This window comes from Lagenorhynchus albirostris, chromosome 13 (genome assembly GCF_949774975.1).
Source record: "Lagenorhynchus albirostris chromosome 13, mLagAlb1.1, whole genome shotgun sequence".
Classification (NCBI taxonomy): domain Eukaryota; kingdom Metazoa; phylum Chordata; class Mammalia; order Artiodactyla; family Delphinidae; genus Lagenorhynchus; species Lagenorhynchus albirostris.
Genome location: NC_083107.1, coordinates 67,480,750 through 67,500,303, shown reverse-complemented (window position 1 = coordinate 67,500,303; position 19,554 = coordinate 67,480,750). Strand labels below are relative to the sequence as shown.

The window sequence follows — 19,554 nt, the reverse complement described above, 5'->3', positions numbered from 1 at the left end:
GGCCCTGATCTAGTTGAGGTGCTTATTTTGGAGAGCCCAAGTCCTGGCTCTTCTTTGCCAACTTCTGACCTAAAACTGGCTCCGCTTAAGGAATGCACATAATTTTCCACAGAGTTAGATCTCAGAGGTAATATGCTAGCAGCACAAAGAAATGTGCTAAGAGGGCCAGAGCAGACGAGCTCACGATGGTGGGGACTGACCTCACTCCCCAGGCGCTGGGTTACACGTCGCCCAGTGTGCGCGGTGACGACATTCCGCCAGGACACCCTCCTCTGCAGGGCGTGTTGTCAGCATGGTTTTGAGAAGGCTGTTATGAACTCTCCGTGGGTGAGACAGCTTTGTGGTCAGATCTGGTTTCCACCTCTCAACTCACATTGGAAATTGTACTGGGGCCGGCCAGCCATGTGGGCAAATTTTGAAAGATTCCTAACCTACCCTTTTCATTCTGCATCTATCAGCGGTTCCCAGCAGTCCAGAGGCCAGAGGATTGGGAAGAAAAAGAGGCTGGGAGCCCGGGTAGCCGAGGATTCAGTATCTACTTCCTGTTCCCTTTCTTGGATCTTAAAAGGCTCCTGGGAATAAGAAGGAATGTAGTTTGTCACTGTTCTGAGCCCCTTAACCGTGCAGAGCGCTGTGCTAAGAAGCAGTTAGAGTCCTGTGGCCTAGAGCACTTCTCTCTGTGCCCTAGAAGGATGCGACCGGGAGGAGAATGGGTGGAGTGTGGGCATCAGTGTGGCTGCACCCTGTAGGGAAGGGTGGTGGGAGCCCATGAAGTCGACATTGGGGAATAGCCCTGTACACTAGTTTCGGACCAGAGCCCCAGGGCCTAAGAGAAAGACATCTCCCAGTTAGCAAATGTTCCCAATTTAAAAATTTTACTGTTCCAAGTCACCAGATGCATGATGATGCCCCACACCTTTAGCTGCAGAGGTTATGGCCAGATATGGGGTGGGGAGCAGTGCTCAGAAGGACCCTTCTAGTGGAACGTGGGTGCACCAGAGCCATGCCTTTCCTGCTCCAAGCCTGTGGCCAGAGAAGGCCCTCCGGGGCTGGCAGTGTGCTGTCGCAGGGCACTGGCTCATATCTGAACCCCACTCTGCCTTTACCACGCACCTGACCTTGGGTAGGTTACCTACTCTCTCCAAGCCTGTTTCTTCATGTGTACAGTGGAAGTAGAGTAATGCTCTCTATTTCACACATGACTGTTGCTTGCATTAAAATGAAGTTGGGGTTGTTTTTTTTTTTAACATCTTTATTGGAGTATAATTGCTTTACAATGGTGTGTTAGTTTCTGCTTTATAACAAAGTGAATCAGCTATACGTATACATATATCCCCGTATCTCTTCCCTCTTGTGTCTCCCTCCCACCCTCCCTATCCCACCCCTCCAGGCGGTCACAAAGCACCGAGCTGATCTCCCTGTGCTATGTGGCTGCTTCCCACTAGCTACCTGTTTTACATTTGGCAGTGTATATATGTCCATGCCACTCTCTCATTTCATTCCAGGTTACCCTTCCCCCTCTGTGTGTCCTCAAGTCCATTCTCTATGTCTGTGTCTTTATTCCTGTCCTGTCCCTAGGTTCTTCAGAACCTTTTTTTTTTTTTTTAGATTCCATATATATATGTGTTAACATACGGTATGTGTTTTTCTCTTTCTGACTTACTTCACTCTGTATGACAGACTCTAGGTCCATCCACCTCAGTACAAATAACTCAATTTTGTTTCTTTTTATGGCTGAGTAATATTCCATTGTATATATGTGCCACATCTTCTTTATCCATTTATCTGTCGATGGACACTTAGGTTGCTTCCATGTCCTGGCTATTGTAAATAGAGCTGCAATGAACATTGGGGTGCATGTGTCTTTTTGAATTATGGTTTTCTCAGGGTATATGCCCAGTAGTGGGATTGCTGGGTTGTATGGTAGCTCTATTTTTAGTTTTCTAAGGAACCTGCAGACTGTTCTCCATAGTGGCTGTATCAATTTACATTCCCACCAACAGTGCAGGAGGGTTCCCTTTTCAAAATGAGGTTATTTTTAAAAGAATATTATAAACTGTAAAATACCAAGGACCAAGTTAGTTCATTTTCTTATCCAACAACTATTAAATGCCTAATAGGTGCAGGTACTTTCAGGCAGTGTCCCTGGTACTCCAGGCCCTCCTGTAAACAGGAGCTATTCTATAAATGTGTGTTAAATTAAAGTGCTAGGCGGTGGGAGGGGAGGTTGGGAGGAAAGGAAGCTACTCTGGTTTGAGTTCCTACCGCGTGCCTGGCACTGTTGCCTGACAACCACCGCACGGGTCCTTTGGGCCCATCGGAGAGAAATACATGGAGACTCGGGGAGGGTAATAGCAGATTTCCTCTCTAGCCCACTTTTCTCCTCCCAAGCCTCCCCCAGGTCAATAAGCCAGGCCAAATCCAAGCCAAAACTGATCACCCCTGATTCTAGGCCAGTAAGTGGGAATCACGTGAAGTCAGAGCAAAACGAGGCTCTGTCACCACAAGCCAAACCTCATGTTCACAGGGCGCAGGTTTCAGGAGAACAAGGGCCTTTGATGCATGCTCGGAATTCCTTCCACGGCAAGCCGCTGGGAGAAAAATCTCACCCAAAAAATGTACTCTTGGCCGAGGGAGGGCCGGTGTCTTTTCAGGCATAAAGCTACCAGCAAGGACCCAGAGGCCACTCAAGGGATTTGTTGGTTTCCCCAGAAGATCTAGCTTTTTGAAATCAACTTAGCAAAGGATTCCATTCGCCCCTCTGCCCCCGCCCCCCTGCCCCCCAGTGCTGAGTCCTCCCTTGTCTCTAACCCCTGGAAGAGGAGGAGGGGCATGGAGCTCCTGTCCTTGTGTGGGTTTCCAGCTCAGCAATCAGTGAATCCTTTTCTCAAGTGTAGCGCCAAGTATTTATTCTGATAAAGGATTTAAAAAACATTTTTTTAAGAAAAAAGAAGAACTAAAGAGGTTGTTGTCTGGCTTGGTCTCCAAAAACCAGTCCTTAACGACTGACGGTTATTGCCTAGACTTAAGATGATCGATTTAGGAAAGAAGGATATCCATTCATTGTCATTCAGCCATTCAACAGAAATTTAGCATATTTCTGGGTCACTGAAGTGCAGCCCCCAGAAATGAATGCAGGAAGCCTCCTGTGTCTACACAGAGGGGGAAACATCTAAAGAGCTGCATTTAAAGATGGGCAGACCCACGGCTCCAGAGCCAGTAACACCCGGGGAACTCCTGCCCAGGAAGTCAGCCTGGCCCTGGAGCTCAGAGCACATGGTGGAGGCCTCAGCTGCTCCCACCATTCAGTTCACAAGGCTTCACTGAACCTCAGCGAGACTGAGCCACAAAACTCCACCCAAGGGTGACCGCAGAGGTAGACAACGTGTATATAAGGGACGCCAACCAGCAACCCCAGGCAGTTTAGGTAGGATTGTTTTGTTACAGAAGGCAAAAGGAGGCCCCGTGGGTAGGGGTTCCCAGGGGACAAATTCCAGCTCAGGAGAAGGAAAAACATTATAACTCTTACAAGTGCTGCCGGCTCTGCGGAGGGCCTGAGGCTTATGCCAGGCCTTGAGTGTGGGTAGGTTTTGGGTAGATAGGGAGGCCCCCAAAATGTTGCATGGTTCAGGAAAGTACCCTTTACCTGCAAAGCAAAGGGACTCCTACATAGCTGGCCCCCAGAATTGCCAAGGAGAATTAATTATTGTTTGTAAAACACTTTAAGATTCCCTGATGAAAGACCTTGTATAAATGCAAATTATTATTATTGTCATTAAAAGTGCTAGACGTCTGGCCTACTGGCTAATGGCCTGGCAGAGCTCTGAGCAGAAACGAAAGCCAACTCCAGGCAGAAAGTTTGTTCTGGTTGTTCCAGAGCAATAGCAGGAAGAAGGAGCCAGCGGAGGAGGGCTTGGCCCCCGACTGTGAAGTGAAGCCATCCAACTCCCACCCAGGGTGAGCAGGCAGCAGTCTGACTGGAAGTCCAGGGCCTGTGTGTCCCCTGAGGGCCAGGCCTTACTCAGATTCATCCCTTGCCCCCTGCAGAAACCAGCCCTTGTCTAGCTCAGGAGCTCGGTCGGCATGAACGAGTGAATGTCTGGTTGTCTGCTGGTCTGAAGGATGGATGCTGGCCTCCATACTTGGGGTCCTAAGTCAGACCCAGAGACAAAAGGGAGATTGGTAGAAACCTCTTGCCATGCCTTTGATGGTGCTTATTAAGGAGGGAACCCCTTTAGCAAAGCACAGGGAGAGGTCATTTATTAAATTACTGCTTCCACTAAAGAAACTGTCTCTGGCTAAAGTGGTTAAATTGATCCCAAAGCAATAATATTAATAATGGATAATGGTACAGTCGGCTCTCCATGTCTCGTGAGTTCCACATCAGGACAATATTTCAAAAATATTCAAAGAAAAAAAAATATTCAAAGAAAAATATTCCAAAAAGTTCCAAAAAGCAAAGTTTGAATTTGCCAAACACAGCAGCTATGTACAGAGCATTTACATTGTATTTACAACTATTTACATAGTATTTACATTGTATTAGGTATTTAAGTAATCTAGAGATGATTTAAAGTGTACGGGAGATGTGCACAGGTCATATGCAAGTACAGTCGGATCTCCGTATCTGCATGTTCCATATCCACGGATTCAACCAACGGAGGATCAAAAACCAGAGTTGTTTGAATCCAAGGCTGCAGAATCCAAAGATATGGAGGGCCAGCTACTATGCCATTTCTTTTTAATATGAATTTATTTATTTTATTTATTTATTTTTGGCTGCGTTGGGTCTTCGTTGCCATGCACGGGCTTTCTCTAGTTGCGGCGAGAGGGTGCTACTCTTCATTGCGGTGCGGGGTTTCTCATTGCAGTGGCTTATCTTTGTTGTGGAGCACGGGCTTTAGGCGCACGGGCTTCAGTAGTTGTGGTACGTGGGCTCAGTAGTCGTGGCACACGGGCTCAGTAGTTGTGGCTGGCAGGCTCTAGAGCGCAGGTTCAGCACAGGTTTAGTTGCCCCGTGACATGTGGGATCTTCCTGGACCAGGGCTCGAACCCGTGTCCCCTGCATTGACAGGCGGATTCTTAGCCACTGCGCCACCAGGGAAGCCCTACTATGCCATTTTATATAAGGGACTTGAGCATACTTTTTTTTTTTTTTTTTTTTTTTGTGGTACGTGGGCCTCTCACTGTTGTGGCCTCTCCCGTTACGGAGCACAGGCTCCGGACGCGCAGGCTCAGCGGCCATGGCTCAAGGGCCCAGCCGCTCCGCGGCATGTGGGATCTTCCCGGACCAGGGCACGAACCCGTGTCCCCTGCATCGGCAGGCGGACTCTCAACCACTACGCCACCAGGGAAGCCCGAGCATCCTTGAATTTTGGTATCCGCGAGGGTCCTGGAACCAGTCTCCTGCGAATACCAGGGGATGACTATACGTTAGACCTGGAAGTAAGCTCAGAAGCCATCCCCTCACTTTACAGATGAGGCATTTGGGGTACAGAGAGGTGAAGTGGCTCATCCAAGGTCACATAGCAGGTGAGAAGCAGAGCCAGGATCACAACTCAAGCTTGATTATGTCAGGGTAATAATGCCTCCCATTTTATAGTACTTTACAGACGTGGTACTTCTCAACAACCCTGGAGAGTTTTAAGATGACAGATGACTTTACTGTTAAAGGAACCTTCCGGGTATCCTTTGCTCTTCTGGGGCTCGTTATTTAGAGAACATTTATGGTGCCTCCCATGTGCACTTGTTTGAATTGCACGTGCCCTTCTTTTCCTTCTCCCAGACATTCAGACTAGGCCTTGTTCTTCTGTAGGGTACATTAATACTTCCAGGAACCTGGTGGACAAGTGAGAGGGAGGTCAAGTTCATCGCTTTCATCCCTTGTTATCACAGTCATAATTCTACTGAAAAATCACCCAATGCAGGTCCCTAAATGAGAGCTAAAGATACCAGTCACCACCTCTGGACACACAGACCTACAAGAGGGCCATTTAGGGGGGTTTGTAAGAACAAACGTAGGTGTAATGGGAGTTGGCAGTAAGGAGCCCTCAACATTCATTACTGGGCCATTGGCAATTCCAGTTTTATGGAGTTTTTTTGTTTTTGTTTTTTAAAAACATAAGCACCTTTCTTCTTTAAATTAATTAATTTATTTTTATTTTTGGCTGCGTTGAGTCTTCATTGCTCTGCGCGGGCTTTCTCTAGTTGTGGCGAGCAGGGGCTACTCTTCTTTGTGGTGCGCAGGCTTCTCATTGCGGTGGCTTCTCTTGTTGCAGAGCACGGGCTCTAGGTGAGCGGGCTTCAGTAGTTGTGGCTCACGGCTCTAGAGCGCAGGCTCAGTAGTTGTGGCACACGGGCTTAGTTGCTCTGCAGCATGTGGGATCTCACAGGACCAGGGCTCGAACCCATGTCTCCTGCATTGGCAGGCGGATTCTTAAACAATGCACCACCAGGGAAGTCCAATTTTACGGAGTTTTAATGAAGGAGAATGAGATATGCCTAAAATGATGTTTGGGAGGGGGAGGATCACCAAATCAAAGAAATTTAGAAATCACCGCTCCCATGCCTTCGTTGTGTGAATGAGGAAACGGAGGAGTGATTCAGTGTCACACAGCAGATCCCGAGGGGGAGGCCTGGTCTCTGCACTCAGCTGCCAGCACCTTTTCCACTGGAAATCATGGCGTTGTGGAAAGAATGTGCTCTTCGGAGTCAAGCAGCTCTGGAATCATAAACAGCATTGCCACCTATTAGCTGTGTGATCTTAGAAAAGTTACTTTGCATCTCTGAATTGTAGATTTCTCATTGGCAAAAATAAAGATATAGGTGTCCCCCACTTTTTGAAAGTTCGCTTTATGCCACTTTGCTTTTTCTTGTTTGCGGTACGTGGGCCTCTCACTGTTGTGGCCTCTCCCGTTCCGGAGCACAGGCTCTGGATGTGCAGGCTCAGCGGCCATGGCTCACGGGCCCAGCTGCTCCGCGGCATGTGGGATCCTCCCGGACCGGGGCATGAACCTGCGTCCCCTGCATCGACAGGCGGACTCTCAACCACTGCACCACCAGGGAAGCCCCACTTTGCTTTTACAAAAGACCTACATTAGTACCTGTTTTCAGTAACTAAAAGACATCCAAAGAGGATTTTCACTTTTATCAAAAAAAGCGAAAAGCAAAAATAGCATTCAGCGTTTGTTTTGTGGCAAACCCTTGTAGAGGCAGAGCGCACCCCGAGCAGCCAGAGTGGCGCCGCCAAGCTCCTTCCCCAGGAACCACACTCGGCGGCATCTCAGCATCAGGCCACCATAGCTTTGAACTGTCTGCGAGCATCTTGCTTTGTCTCATTTTATTTTTGCATCCGTTAGCAAGATGTGTCCTAAGTTAATTGCTTCTTCGCTTTCTGCCATTTCGAAAGGTTTCATAGGAATGCTCTACTTTCAGATGGTGGGGGGAACCTGTACTAATACCTGCGTGGTAGTAGTCCCATTAGGAGGAGTAAACGTAAAACAGTATAGATGAAAACAAATAGCGTGAAGTCTAGCATGTAGTAGGCACCTCCCTTCCTTTATACTCCTGGCTTCCAGACTTTTTTACCACAATCCACAGGAAGACATTTATTTTACATCCACAAAAGTTTCACACACAAAAAATTCTACTTGCCACATGTGATGTACTCTGATTTTGATTTCATTTTATTTTAATGCTGGTCAGGACCCACTAGGTTGATTTCACAACCCACTAATGGATGACACCTATCGTTTGAACAAGCCTGTTTCATACCTTGTGTGGATATCATTTATCCACATTGTATGTGTGTCCTTTCTTTCCTTCCAGGCCTTTCCCCCTCCCTCCCTCTTTGTAACTGGCACACGGCCACACAGCTAGCTGTTGCCAGCATGTGCCGGGCCCTGTGCTCGTGCAGGGTGGAATGAGCCCTGCGGGTCTGCAGGGCAAGTGAGCTCTGCTTCTGCGCCCCTCCCCATCTTTGCCATGAACCTCAGCATGGTTGAGAGGACCCGTAGGGCCCTCCACCTGCAGAAGTTCTGCCTCCTGCCAGCCTGCTGTGGAACTTGCCCACACTCCCAGCCCAGGAGCCCACCTGAAGTTCCCATTAAGGCCATTGCACCCCAGCAGGGAGGGTAGGCTGCGGATGTCCTCTCCCATCCAGTAGTTTCTTCTTTGGGAATTGTTGCTTTTCCATCTGGAAACCCAGAGAGCCAGGCGTCTGGGAATATCATTTCAGCTGCTGGGCGGGGGGATTAGACTGAAGAGGGACCATGGCCGTCCTTGCTGCCCCTCCCCCAGATCTTCAGGGGGTATCTGTGAGCACCCAGCTAGGAGGGCGAACACCCAGAGTGTGCGCTCAAAAGGCAGCAGGCAGGGGCCTGAGCCGCGCCGGGAGACAGAGCTTCGGCCTCTGGATGCTGAGAGTCTGTTGGGAGAAACCCGGTTTACAACCAGGCGAGCATTACTTAAAAGCCCCAGAGAGACTCTCTGGGGGGGAAGAAGATTGTTTCGTGCTCCGAAGAGTTGATCTCCTAAGCGTTCTCGAAGCCCTTTGGGGGTCCGGCACTGTCCTGTGCAGGCCGATGCCTGGCGATGCTGAGCGGAAGCCTGGAGGCACCATCCCCGCTGGGGCATGACCAGGCCCCGCACTACGCATGGTCAGCTCGCCTGGGACCCCGAGCACTTCCTCTTTGAGGGCCATCCTTTGGTTTTTCCCCTGTTGCTGATTAAGGGGAGGAGGGTAATCTGTGATTTTGACGGTGACTCACCGCCATCAGACAGGCGGCGGCTTCTCCCCAGCAGTCCAGCGCAGGTGAGCTGCGTGAGTAGGAGATCCCAGCACCCTCCACAGGCATCTGCATGGCCACCAGCAGAGCCAGGGCTGAGCTCCCACCTGTGCGGCCCTGGGCAGAGCCAGCAGAGAACATGAGATGCCCGTTGCCAAGGCACCTGCCATCCAAGGCACACCAGGCAGGCGCAGATGGTGAGACAAGGTGAACAAAGGGTGGTGGCTCTGCTCCGGGGTCCCAGGCCTCAGGCAGCACCATATTCCTTAGCCCCACCTACCCACTCTCTGCCCTAGCCTTAGCCCAGCCAGGTGCACTGCATCATCTCAGCTGACACACACCCCCGGAGGAGAGGGGGGCCGGCCTTTCTCAGTGGCCACGCTGCTGCCCCCTCCTTCCAGCTGCTCATCAAGCAGGTTCACGATGGAAAGAGCATCAGCCTGAGAGTAAAGAGATAGGGAGGGTGGGCTCAGATTCTGCCTACTAGCTCTGGGGCCTTAGGGCAGCCCGTTGGGACAGCCATGCATTCATTCATTCATTCATTCCTGCTGTCAGGCCCTAAGGAAGGTGAGCACCATGGGGCACTAAGGGTAAACCACCACCAAATTCTGCCCCCAAGGGGCTTCCAGAGAAGAGCTAGGCCATGTGAGAGGGACCATCAACTTCTCCAGCCCTTAGTTTTCCCTTCCCTGTAATGATCGGACTATATGGCCGCTAAGGTTTCTTTCTGTTGTAAAATTTTATAATTCTAAAGTACATCTTTAAATAAGCCAAGCTTTCACAGTCGTTTGAGAAATGTTTGTTGAATTGCTGTGCGTCGGGCTCTAGACTTGAAGCTGGGCTGCAGAGATGTCTGAATATGAGCAGCGGGGCTTGCCGTGAAGGAGCCTCTAGTGGGATGTCGGGGGATGGCTGGACTGTGACAGACGCTTGCAGACAGAGCTGGGAGCCCAGGGGAGGAAGGCAGCCCTGCGGCTGGGGGAGCCCACGAGGACTGCCCTGCCCCTCCCTCTCATTTGGCCAGTTGGCCCACGTGGCCTCCTCCCCTCAGACACTGCAGCAGGGGGCGCCCGGGGAGCAGAGGCGACTACAGCCCCCCACCCCGACCCCTGAGCAAGGCCTGGCCCTGCAGTTGCAGAAGCTGACTGCGCGCTGCTCAAGCCCCAGAGGAACTGGCCCGGCTCCAGGAGGCCTCCTCGGAGAGTCTCAGAAGGAGAAAGAACCACTAGGTAATTGTGATCATTTCAGCGCGCATTGACAAGTACCCTGTGATTGAGAAGGAGCCAGATTTCATCCCAATACTTTGGTGTCTAGAAATGGAGCCCAGTTGAGTGTTTGTTGAAGTCCTCCTAAAACAGCATTTTTTTTAATTCAACACATACTGAGACTACACATACTGAGACTTCTCACGGGCGAGGAGCCCGAGCTGTGTAAGACAGAGTCTAACGTCTCAAACTCAAGGCGGACCATGGCTGGGCCTGAGGTTGGAGGCCACTGTGCCACGGAACCCAGCAGAGGGGAGATTGATCCCAGCCGAGGGCGAGGGCCTCTGCCCGAAGCTGTGAGCGTGTGATACTGTGTTCTCGGTATGATGTCAAGCCTTTGCATCTCAAGTGTGTTAGTGTCCTTGTTTTGCGATCTTGGACCCCCTAAAAATGAACCAGGCCTGCCCAAGGGTTGGCACATTTAGGGAGACCGTGTACATGAACCAGTTACAGCCACTTGTTTGTTCCTAAGCCCATACCAGCAGCCAGGCTGACATCGCTCAGGGCACAGCTACAAAATAAGGTCCCATCGTGCCGGGCACTTGCTTACCAAGGCGCCCAGAGTTGGATGGGCCGTCTTCACAGTGGCCTTTGGAGGGTTTGGGGTGACAGGCATTGAGGCAGAACCGGGTCTCTCTATAGAGATTCCATTATAAGGATGACCCCTTTGCCACGGGGACAGTAACCCCAAGTGAGTCAGTATTTACAGTGGCCGTTCGGGACGATGAGGACAAGGCAAGACCACAAGGAAGATCAGCGGGACTTGTCTTGCGCTGTTTACGGCACTGCTTTGATTTCAGGCCACGGTCGGCTTGCTTAGGGCTGATTAAGAACATGTGCCGGTTGAAGTCACAGCTGCAGAAGAAAACTGGAAAAAGGGAGGAGCCTTAGATGTTTGGGAACTTGCCTCTATTTGCAAAAATGAATTCTGACTTGATTTGTGTGTCCTTGATCTCCTGACGAGGAGGTTCGTGTCCCCGAACCTCTCCTCCCACCCCGCGCTATCCACCGCCACCCTGGCCTGACTCAGCAAGCGTCGTAAGGCTCATCTGACGATTGCCCAGAGGAAAGCATTTGGGAATTCCAGAAAGAGGCTACTGAGTCCAGTTTGGGAAGAGAGCAATTGCCTAGGCTCCTGCCAAATACGAGGCCCCAAGTATATGAGGCTGAAGGCGGCAAGGTCACAGGGCCTCCTCCTTGAAGTGGCGCTCCCGCGGCAAGACGAGCGCCGCGGCACTGGGCTCAGGCTGTATCTCAACTAAACTCGCTCGGCGTCTGTTTTCTCACCTGCGAAATGGGACCTTGACTCCTGCCCCACGCGGCAGTGCTGTGAGTGCCACCTGTGCGATGTTTAATCTGCTTTACGGGCTTCCTTCCTCTTTCCCCGGAGTCTCCAACCTCTTAGGGCTTTTTGTTCTCTGTTGTTGTTTTCATTTTCTTAAAGCCGCACTGATTCAATTGTTCAGACGTTGCTTGCATGGATTTTTGTTCTTTTGAAAAGGTCCATTGAGTAAATCTAGACCTATAATTCCAGCGGGGAAAATCCCTTTTGGTGAGACTTGTTGGAGAAAGTTTCCTAACTGCCCTCATCTCGAGGCCTCTGAGGAGCTTCCTGACAGCTCCCTGTCACCACTCTCTTTAGTGCCCCCAGAGCCCCTTCCCCAGAACACATAGATGATTGGATTTTCCAGGCATTGTTTCCCCTGACAACTTAGTGTGAGCTCCCTGACTCTGGACCTCCTCTCAGGTGGAGGGCAGACATGGCCGAGAGGAACAGGCCTTCCTTCCCTCTCACCAGCTGCCTGTGGTTCCCTGAACATCTGCTCAGAGCTCTGCCGTGTTTGTGAAAAAGCATCCCAGCTAAGGCGACCACCGTCTCCCCCCACCACCGTCACCTACGGTGCATCGGGGCCTGGGCTTGCCTGGTGCCTTCACTGAACAGGTGAAGAGTCAAGACACAAAGAGGTTAAGTGGCTTGCTCAAGGTCACGTGGCTATCTCAGAGCCATTACTGGGTGGCACTTAGAGATTGCCAAGTATCCATCTTCCTGTTAGAGGTGAGGAAACTGAGGCCCAGCTCCCGATGACCCAACGAGCCAGGGCCTGGACTAGAGCCCCTGTCTTCTGCCTCATGGCTCAGTGCCCTTTTCACTTGCCCCACCACCTCCCCTTTATAATACTTGTTGACCTGGACAGAAAAAGGTCTGTCTGAGGACTGGGCCCGCTTCAATACCCCCATCTGGGGTAGCCAGAGCCACATGATTCTTGAACATCCATCTAGTCCACGGCTGCGACCTCCCCCCGACCAAGCTTTTGACCAGAGCCACGCACGGGAGCACACGCAGCAGCTCAAGCAGAAGCCGGCCGGGGCGCGGGTGCCTCCCGCTCGCACCACGAGCACGTCTCCAGCAGCTCCGGGCTGCATTGCAAGAGGTGCGCAGTGTCCCAACGACTTTGGCTGGGTGTCCGATCCTGAGACTGACCACCTCTGTGCCTCCAGCTACCAGCTCAATACGATATGTCAAAAATGACCCAAGGAGGCCCAGGGGAAAGGATGAACCGGGAGCAAGGACCATAGGACCTCTCCATCCACACAGGAGTTTTCTCTTCCACAGCCACAAGTGCCCTGGCTGTCCGCCTCTCCCCCTCAGACCCAGGTGGGTCCCCACGGGAACAGTTGACACCTATTGATCAACTCGTTTGCCAGGTACCAGGCCAAGTGCTTACATGGAACATCTCATTTAATCCTCGTGAGGACTATACTTTAAGGTAGGCGTCGTGGCTCACCTCTTATAGTTGAAGAAATTAAAGCTAAACCGGTGAGTCACTTGCCCAGGTGGTACAGCCAGTAAAGGGCAGGGCCAGGCCTTGAGCCCACACTGCCTGCCCTTCACAGCCTCCAGCCTGCAAGGCCTTGGATCATCAGGCACAGCTCCCTGCCTTGAAGATGAGGGACTGGCGCCCAGAGAAGGGAAGAGACTTGCTCCTGGACCCAAGGCCCAGAAGAGTAGACCTGCTGAGCAGCCCAGCATGCTGATTCCTGGCCTCAGGGGTCTGTCTGCTCCGCCCCTGCTGCGCCTGTGAGCTGAGGCCAGGAGCCAGTCCTGCTTCCAACTCATGGAAAACCTACCTGGCCTCAGCCTGGGGTCGGTTCTTTAAGTTTTATTCTGCTAGCTTGCGACTCTGGGATTGGATGGAGTTGTGATCTTGTAAAACCCAGAGTGAAGGGACTTCCCTGGCGGTCAAGTGGTTAAGACTCTGTGCTCCCAGAGCAGGGGGCACGGGTTCAATCCCTGGTCGGGGAACTAAGGTGCTGCATGCCACACAGCACAGCCGAAAAACTAAATAAAACCCAGGGCAGAGGGACTGAGCTCAGTGAAGAGGGTCAGAGCCTTATGCTGTCCTAAGGCATATTTAGCTCGAATTTGGTCTAAAGATAATGTCTCTTCCAGTGGGAGTAGAATGAGGAGCTTGACTGACTCAAGGCCTCCCTCCCTGAGGGCCCTTTTGGCCAGTTAAGGGGGGACGTGAGAAGACCTTCCCCCCACCCCCCTGTAACACGCTTAGACTTTTAAAGCTTACCATACACTTCGTCTTTGGGTGAAAGCGTTTTTTAAAAGGTGACAGACAACTAGTGCCATTGGCAGGCAATATACTCTGGGCAGCTCTCCATCTTCTCTGATTAAAAACTGAAACAAATGAAAACAGCACTTCAAAAGAAAACCTATAAATGGATGGGAGCCAGTTGTCACTCTCCCCTTCCTCCTTGCCTCCGTGAGCTGACTTGGTGAGGATCCGCGTTGAGAAGCACTCACGACAACAGCTGGTGGCATCATGCCTTTAAATAGCCCTTCTCCGCACTGCTTCCCCCGGGCGTCACACCCTTTGCCCTGGCAGGGAAAGCCCAGGACACAACAGGAAACTTCAGAACTTTCTGAAGAAGGAGAGAGCTTGCTGCAAAGCTTGCTCCCTCTCGCCAAGACCTTTCGGTCTAAGGAGCTTGCACTGGTGTGGCCCCTCCCCCAGAAGTTTCCAAGGAAAAACTGAGCTGATGAGATTTGCCCAGTGTGAGGCCGGGCCTGAGGAGGGAGAGCGGGGGAGAGATGCCCCTGCCCCCGTGCCCAGGGCCCGTTCCAGCAGCAGCCAGCACCGCTCCCTCATTGGGCACCTATCTTGGAGCCAACAGCCTGTGCCCCTGGTGTCCTCCCCTGTGACTTGGGACAGGGACGCCACCCTGCCCAGTGGTGCTGGGGTACGTCACACTCCACAGTGTCCTTCAGGCAGTTACGCAGATGCAGCGGAGACGGGCAGCGGCCTGTCAACATCTGACCCTCTGCAGAAGGGCTGCCAGGCTCCCCTCCAGCAAACACAGATACCGCTGGGGAAATAGCAGCAGGTGAAACACGGGGAAGGAACGAACGGCCCTCACGTCCGAGTGGCGGCAGCCAGTTGACAAGGTTCCTTCCCGCACGTCTTGTGTGTGAGCGTCGCATCAGGGTGGGCTTGTTGCCCCTCCTCACTGTGGGGAAACAAAGCTCAGGGCTTCTCTCGCCCGGCCAGCCTCACCCTAGGTCGGGGGCCCCTTCTGCCTCAACACAGTCCCCCTTCCCATAAGGACGATCGTGGGCAAGGGGTTTGAGGTCCTAAGTCTCAGAGAAGGTAGTGGTCTGGCTGGGTCAGGATGCAGATGGAGGAAGGTGTTTATCCTTCTCACTAACCGTCGGCATAGGTTGAAGTTTGAGAATGGACGACAGTTTATAGTTTTCTTCCTCAGAAGCTGAACGTTGCATTCGCCTGCATTGTGGGGTTGCTGTCTCTCACTTTCCTCGACAGCGTGCAAGGGACGTGCTTTAACTGCTCTTGCAAACCTGGTGGCCGTCGGTAGTGACCTTAATTACAGCCATGAAGTCCACACTGGGCCCTCTGTATGGGCAGGCCTGTGGGGTCACAGAGAAGGGGACATGGCCCCTGCTTTCCAGGTCTGGCAGGGCAGCCCGGCCAGCAAGCCGTGTGGACACGTGACACGTGCCCCAGCAGAAGCACAGAGAGCATCTGCAAGCAGGGAGAGGACCTTCTGGTGACCAGGGAAGCCTTGATGGGGGCAAGGGCGTTTGGCCTGAGCGTGACTAAAGCCCCGAGGTGGAAATGGCACGTGTGAGGAAGAGCAGGTGGCCACACTGGAGGGGACGGGAGTGCGGGCCGGCATCCTGGACCGTGCGTGGGCTTCAAGGGGCTTGCGGCGTCCCCCGACTGCATGTGACATCACAGTGAGGAGACTTACCTGCAGTTTTTCTGGGAGAGCATCCTTAGCTTTCTTAGCTTCTCAAAGGTCGGGGGAGGCACGATCCCAAAAATGTAACTGAGGAAAAGTGCAAATAGTAAAAATCATGGCATGCCAGGCTGCGAGTTTGGGCAGATGAAGGGTCTCGGTTGGGGTAGTGACAGAGACCCACATTCAAAGAGAATTGATTTAGTTGCAACAGAAAAGCAAAGTAAGCCTTTTTTTTTTTTTTTTTTTTTTTTTTTTGTGGTACGCAGGCCTCTAGGCCTCTCCCGTTGCGGAGCACAGGCTCCAGACGCGCAGGCTCAGCGGCCATGGCTCACGGGCCCAGCCGCTCCGCGGCATGTGGGATCTTCCCGGACCGGGGCACGAACCTGTGTCCCCTGCATCAGCAGGCGGACTCTCAACCACTGTGCCACCAGGGAAGCCCGCAAAGTAAGCCTTTTGTCCCGGGGAGAAACAGCAGTTTTGTGAAAGGTAACAAGAGAGGGAGCCCAGGTGTTGGGACACAGGGGAGGAAGAGGAAGAAACTTCAGGATGACTTCACCGCAGGGGTTTAGGGAGAAGTGGAAACTGAGGGTTCTGTTACAGAAGTACCAGGGGGCCGAAGCACTTTCAAATGAGTAATGTTGATGAAAAAGTACATTTGGAACACACTGGCTTGAGTTATAGAGAGACGCCCAGGTCACAATGTCCTGGAGGTGGTTGGAAATGTGGGCCTGGAAGTTTGGGAGATAAATAAGGGCTGGAGACCCAGATTTGGGGTGGGGGGAGGGGCAGATTCTCTGCTGAGGGTGTTTCGAGCCTGAGAGGACGCGAGGGGAGTGGCGAGCAGGACAGGAAGAGTAGCCAACTCGATTTCTATGGGAGTGGGGAAGGCGGGAGGGAGAGGAAGAGGGACAGAGCGGGTCTAGATGTGTAATGTCCCAGGGACAGAGAGCTTCCAGACACGGGGGCCCAGGCATGAATGTGGCAGAGAGGCTGCAGAGACTGGGACTGAAAAAATTCAGCAAAGCACGGAAATTTGAAAGAGGGTTTCCGGTGACTTGGCATTAGGAGAGGGGATCAGGCGGGTGTCATCAATGGCTGCTCTTAGCGGCGACTCAGTGGCGACCCCGGGGCTGCTGAGTTGTGTGGGGCTCTTCGCCCGACGCTGAACCACCCATGTGACGCTGAACCGCCGACAATGAACCACCCTTTTGAGTTTCATGACTGCTGAGCAGTCCTCTGCTCTCTTCTCACAGACGGGTTTCGCCTTGTTGCCTCTCGCAGCTTCAGCAGGTCTGCCCTCTGCCTTTAAGTTAGCTCCCCGACTCCTAATGTGGGGCTTCTGACCTCCTGGGAGCCTGGAGCGCCAAGCTTATGAGAACCATGTCCTAAATAACATAGACGTGGGTGAGGTACCGAGGCCTTTGTGGTACTGATGGTGACAGGTGTCTTGGTGGCCCTTCCTAGCTCAGGTCACAGGTCCAGGTGAGCCACTTCTGGATAAGTCCGGTGTGACTGCTCTGATCTCACGGGCATCAGGGGTGCGGGAGGGAAGCCTGGCAGGCACACGCGGTGCCCACCGCCACCTCTGCAGCTTCCTCTCCCTCTGCTTTCTACCTCACCCTTTCTCTTCCGGAAGAGTGTTTAGTTCCCAGCTCCTGCCAAGCCCTCCCGTGCCCCCAGGCCTCTGCTCCTGCTGTGTCTTTTGCCTCGAACACCTGTAAAATGGCTACTTCACCGCCTCCTTCACTGGTGGCCCGAGGCTGGTGCCTCATGGCATTGCCGTAAACGCCCTCACCACCACAGTTGGTATCTCTCGTGTGTCTGCTCCTTCTCTAAACTGAGATCACCTGCATGATAGGTGACACATCTGGGTCATCTCACAACCCTTGGCACCTAAGGCAGTGCCTGGCACGGTCAGTGTGGCATGTGCCCCTCTCCTGCCGTTTGACAGAGAGCCTGCTTCTCCAGATTCGAACCTGGTTGCGGAAAAGCCTAACGGTCTGCCCCAGACCCTGTCACTCGTCTGTGGCTGACCAGGGAACGTTCTCCTGACACCCAGCCTGGCTTTCTTGCCAGTAGATCGAACTACAAATACGTCTGCCAACGAATGGAGGCCATGGATCCCTTAGAAATCCCTCTTATTAGACCCTCTCTGTCTCTGTGAAGTCAGAGATCCACCTGAGTAAAAGTGCAACCTTGCTGATATTTCAGATCACGAAAGCGACCGGGTGGTTGGCTTGTAGCTTGGACCCTTGGCTTTGACCTGGGGCAGGGCAGACGGAACCCGAGTCCTGATGTCTAATAGGAATTGGCAGCCAGGAAGGTCCGGGTACAGGCCCTTTAAATATCCATGAGAGATAGCACGGTAGTGAACTGTATGGACCTCCCTTGGAAAAATCCAGAGGGCTTTGCATCAGCAGGGAAGGAAAATCCAATCCAAGATGCATGAACAATAAATAACAACTGTTCCGAGTTAGGTTGAAAGCTCTGAGTTGCACTTTTTTTTTTTTTCAAGATGTTTGCGCTAACCACAATTTTTTTTCTCCCCCTTTCCCACCAGGGCTTATTTCAAAACCTTTGTCCCTCAGTTCCAGGAGGCAGCGTTTGCCAATGGAAAGCTCTAGGAAACACCAGTCTTGAGAGGTGGCCAGCCAGGCTGCTCTGTCCACATGCGTGTCAGCACATATGGCCGCTTCCTGGAAGCCATTGGAATGTCTTCACGGCAGCATTTCACTCACACAGCAGCTTTGCGCCCCGACTGGAACCCACACTTGAGCTGGCTGGCGGGCACCTGGGTCCCAGAGCCCCCCACCTCTGGTTGCCCCCTCTTTGTTTCCTTCAGTATACTTCTTAGTTGGAAGAAATAAAGTCACAAATCAGGATGCTGTTACTTTTCCAGGGAACGTAAGACATCATAAATGCACACACCCTGATTCCAAAGCCTTTGTCTCTGAGACCTCTTTTAAGTTTTCAGATAGCTTTTTCCTTTCCCCCTGGAACTAGCGCCTTGTGCGTGTGTGTTTCACACCCAACCTTTCCCATTTGGACAGTCCCTCACTGGAAAGGTGCTGCCCGAATGAGTCTGACCAACTGGCAAGGTTTCAGCCACCTACCCAGCTGGGCCCTAGGCCAGCGCTCGGGAACAATTGGGAGCCAGCGTCAAACGCCGCTCCCCCACCCATCTCCAGGCCCCCGTGTGTGTGCCGTGTACAAAGCCCGTCCTGACCCAGGAGGCAGTCGCTGAAGGTTGCTGAATGCATCAAGGAACCCATCCCTCTCTCCATCCCTCCTCCTGAGGCTGATGGGAGAGTTGTTTGGGCTGACGAAGCACTGTGCGAATTATACCTGGGAGACACAGGTTGGGTCCCGTGGGTGACCCCTGCGCTCAGGCCTGCCAGCTCCGCAGCCGTCCGGGAACGGAGCGGGGGAAGGTGCCCCAAGCAAGCTCCATCGTCCCTAAGTGTACGGATTATCAGGGCCAAGCGGGGTTTCAGAAGAGAAGTCACCGTGTTTCCACGCCCAGCCCCTCTCCCCTGCTGCTCCCTTCAGCGTCAGAGGCGAGAACTAAGGCCCACAAGCTAAAGAAACTCTCCCAGCAAATTAGGGCAAACCTGGGAGTCGGGAGCCGTCACACGACTTCCCTCAACTTACACCCAGGCTGGCCACAGCCAACTTGCCCACTTGACAAGGTCTAGTTTAGCTTAGCGGCGTCCCACCCTGAGGGCTTTCGACACAGGGAAGTGGGACCTCGGCACGGAGGCGAGAGAAACCAGCAGGCTGAGTGGCCTGTGCTCTTACTTCGGCCCACCTGCCTCTCTCCCGCTGTAGGGCCCGCACAGGTGGAACCCAGCCTCTCACTCTTCCCTCAGCTCCTCTTGTGGTTGGTAGAGCTCAGTTTCACCGCGTCAGCCTGAAAGCGAGCCAGCTCGGGGCCCTTTTGGGGGCCAGTGAGGGAACCTCTCCATCCTGTATTCTCCAGCACCCAGGAATGTTCTCAGGAGGTGAGAGAACAGGTAGAACAGACCTCCCAGCTTGGCTTCCAGCCGAAGGGCTGCCCAACTCTGGGATCTTTCACCACCTGAGTACTTTGCCTTGAAACCTTGGGAATTCCCATGACAGAGAGCAGTCCAGAGTCGTGCGTCGGCGCCGTAGCTTTGCCGTCAGCCGGCAGTGTGACCCTGAGTAAGTCACTTCTCCGTGTAGTCAGAATCACGCGGCGAGCTTTCTAAAAA

The 19,554-nt window shown here is 52.6% G+C and overlaps 1 protein-coding gene across 4 annotated transcripts in view; it reads left to right on the top strand.

The window, feature by feature from the left end:
• The window catches only part of BABAM2 (BRISC and BRCA1 A complex member 2), a 449,417-nt gene extending 431,155 nt beyond the window's left edge, over positions 1-18,262 (top strand). For all 4 annotated transcript variants that reach the window (XM_060169815.1, XM_060169818.1, XM_060169816.1 and 1 more), the window contains one exon: positions 17,883-18,262. In XM_060169815.1, the coding sequence (XP_060025798.1) occupies positions 17,883-17,946 (64 nt within the window). In that variant the 3' untranslated portion in view covers positions 17,947-18,262. The remainder of the gene's footprint in view (positions 1-17,882) is intronic.
• Positions 18,263-19,554: the final 1,292 nt, after the last annotated feature.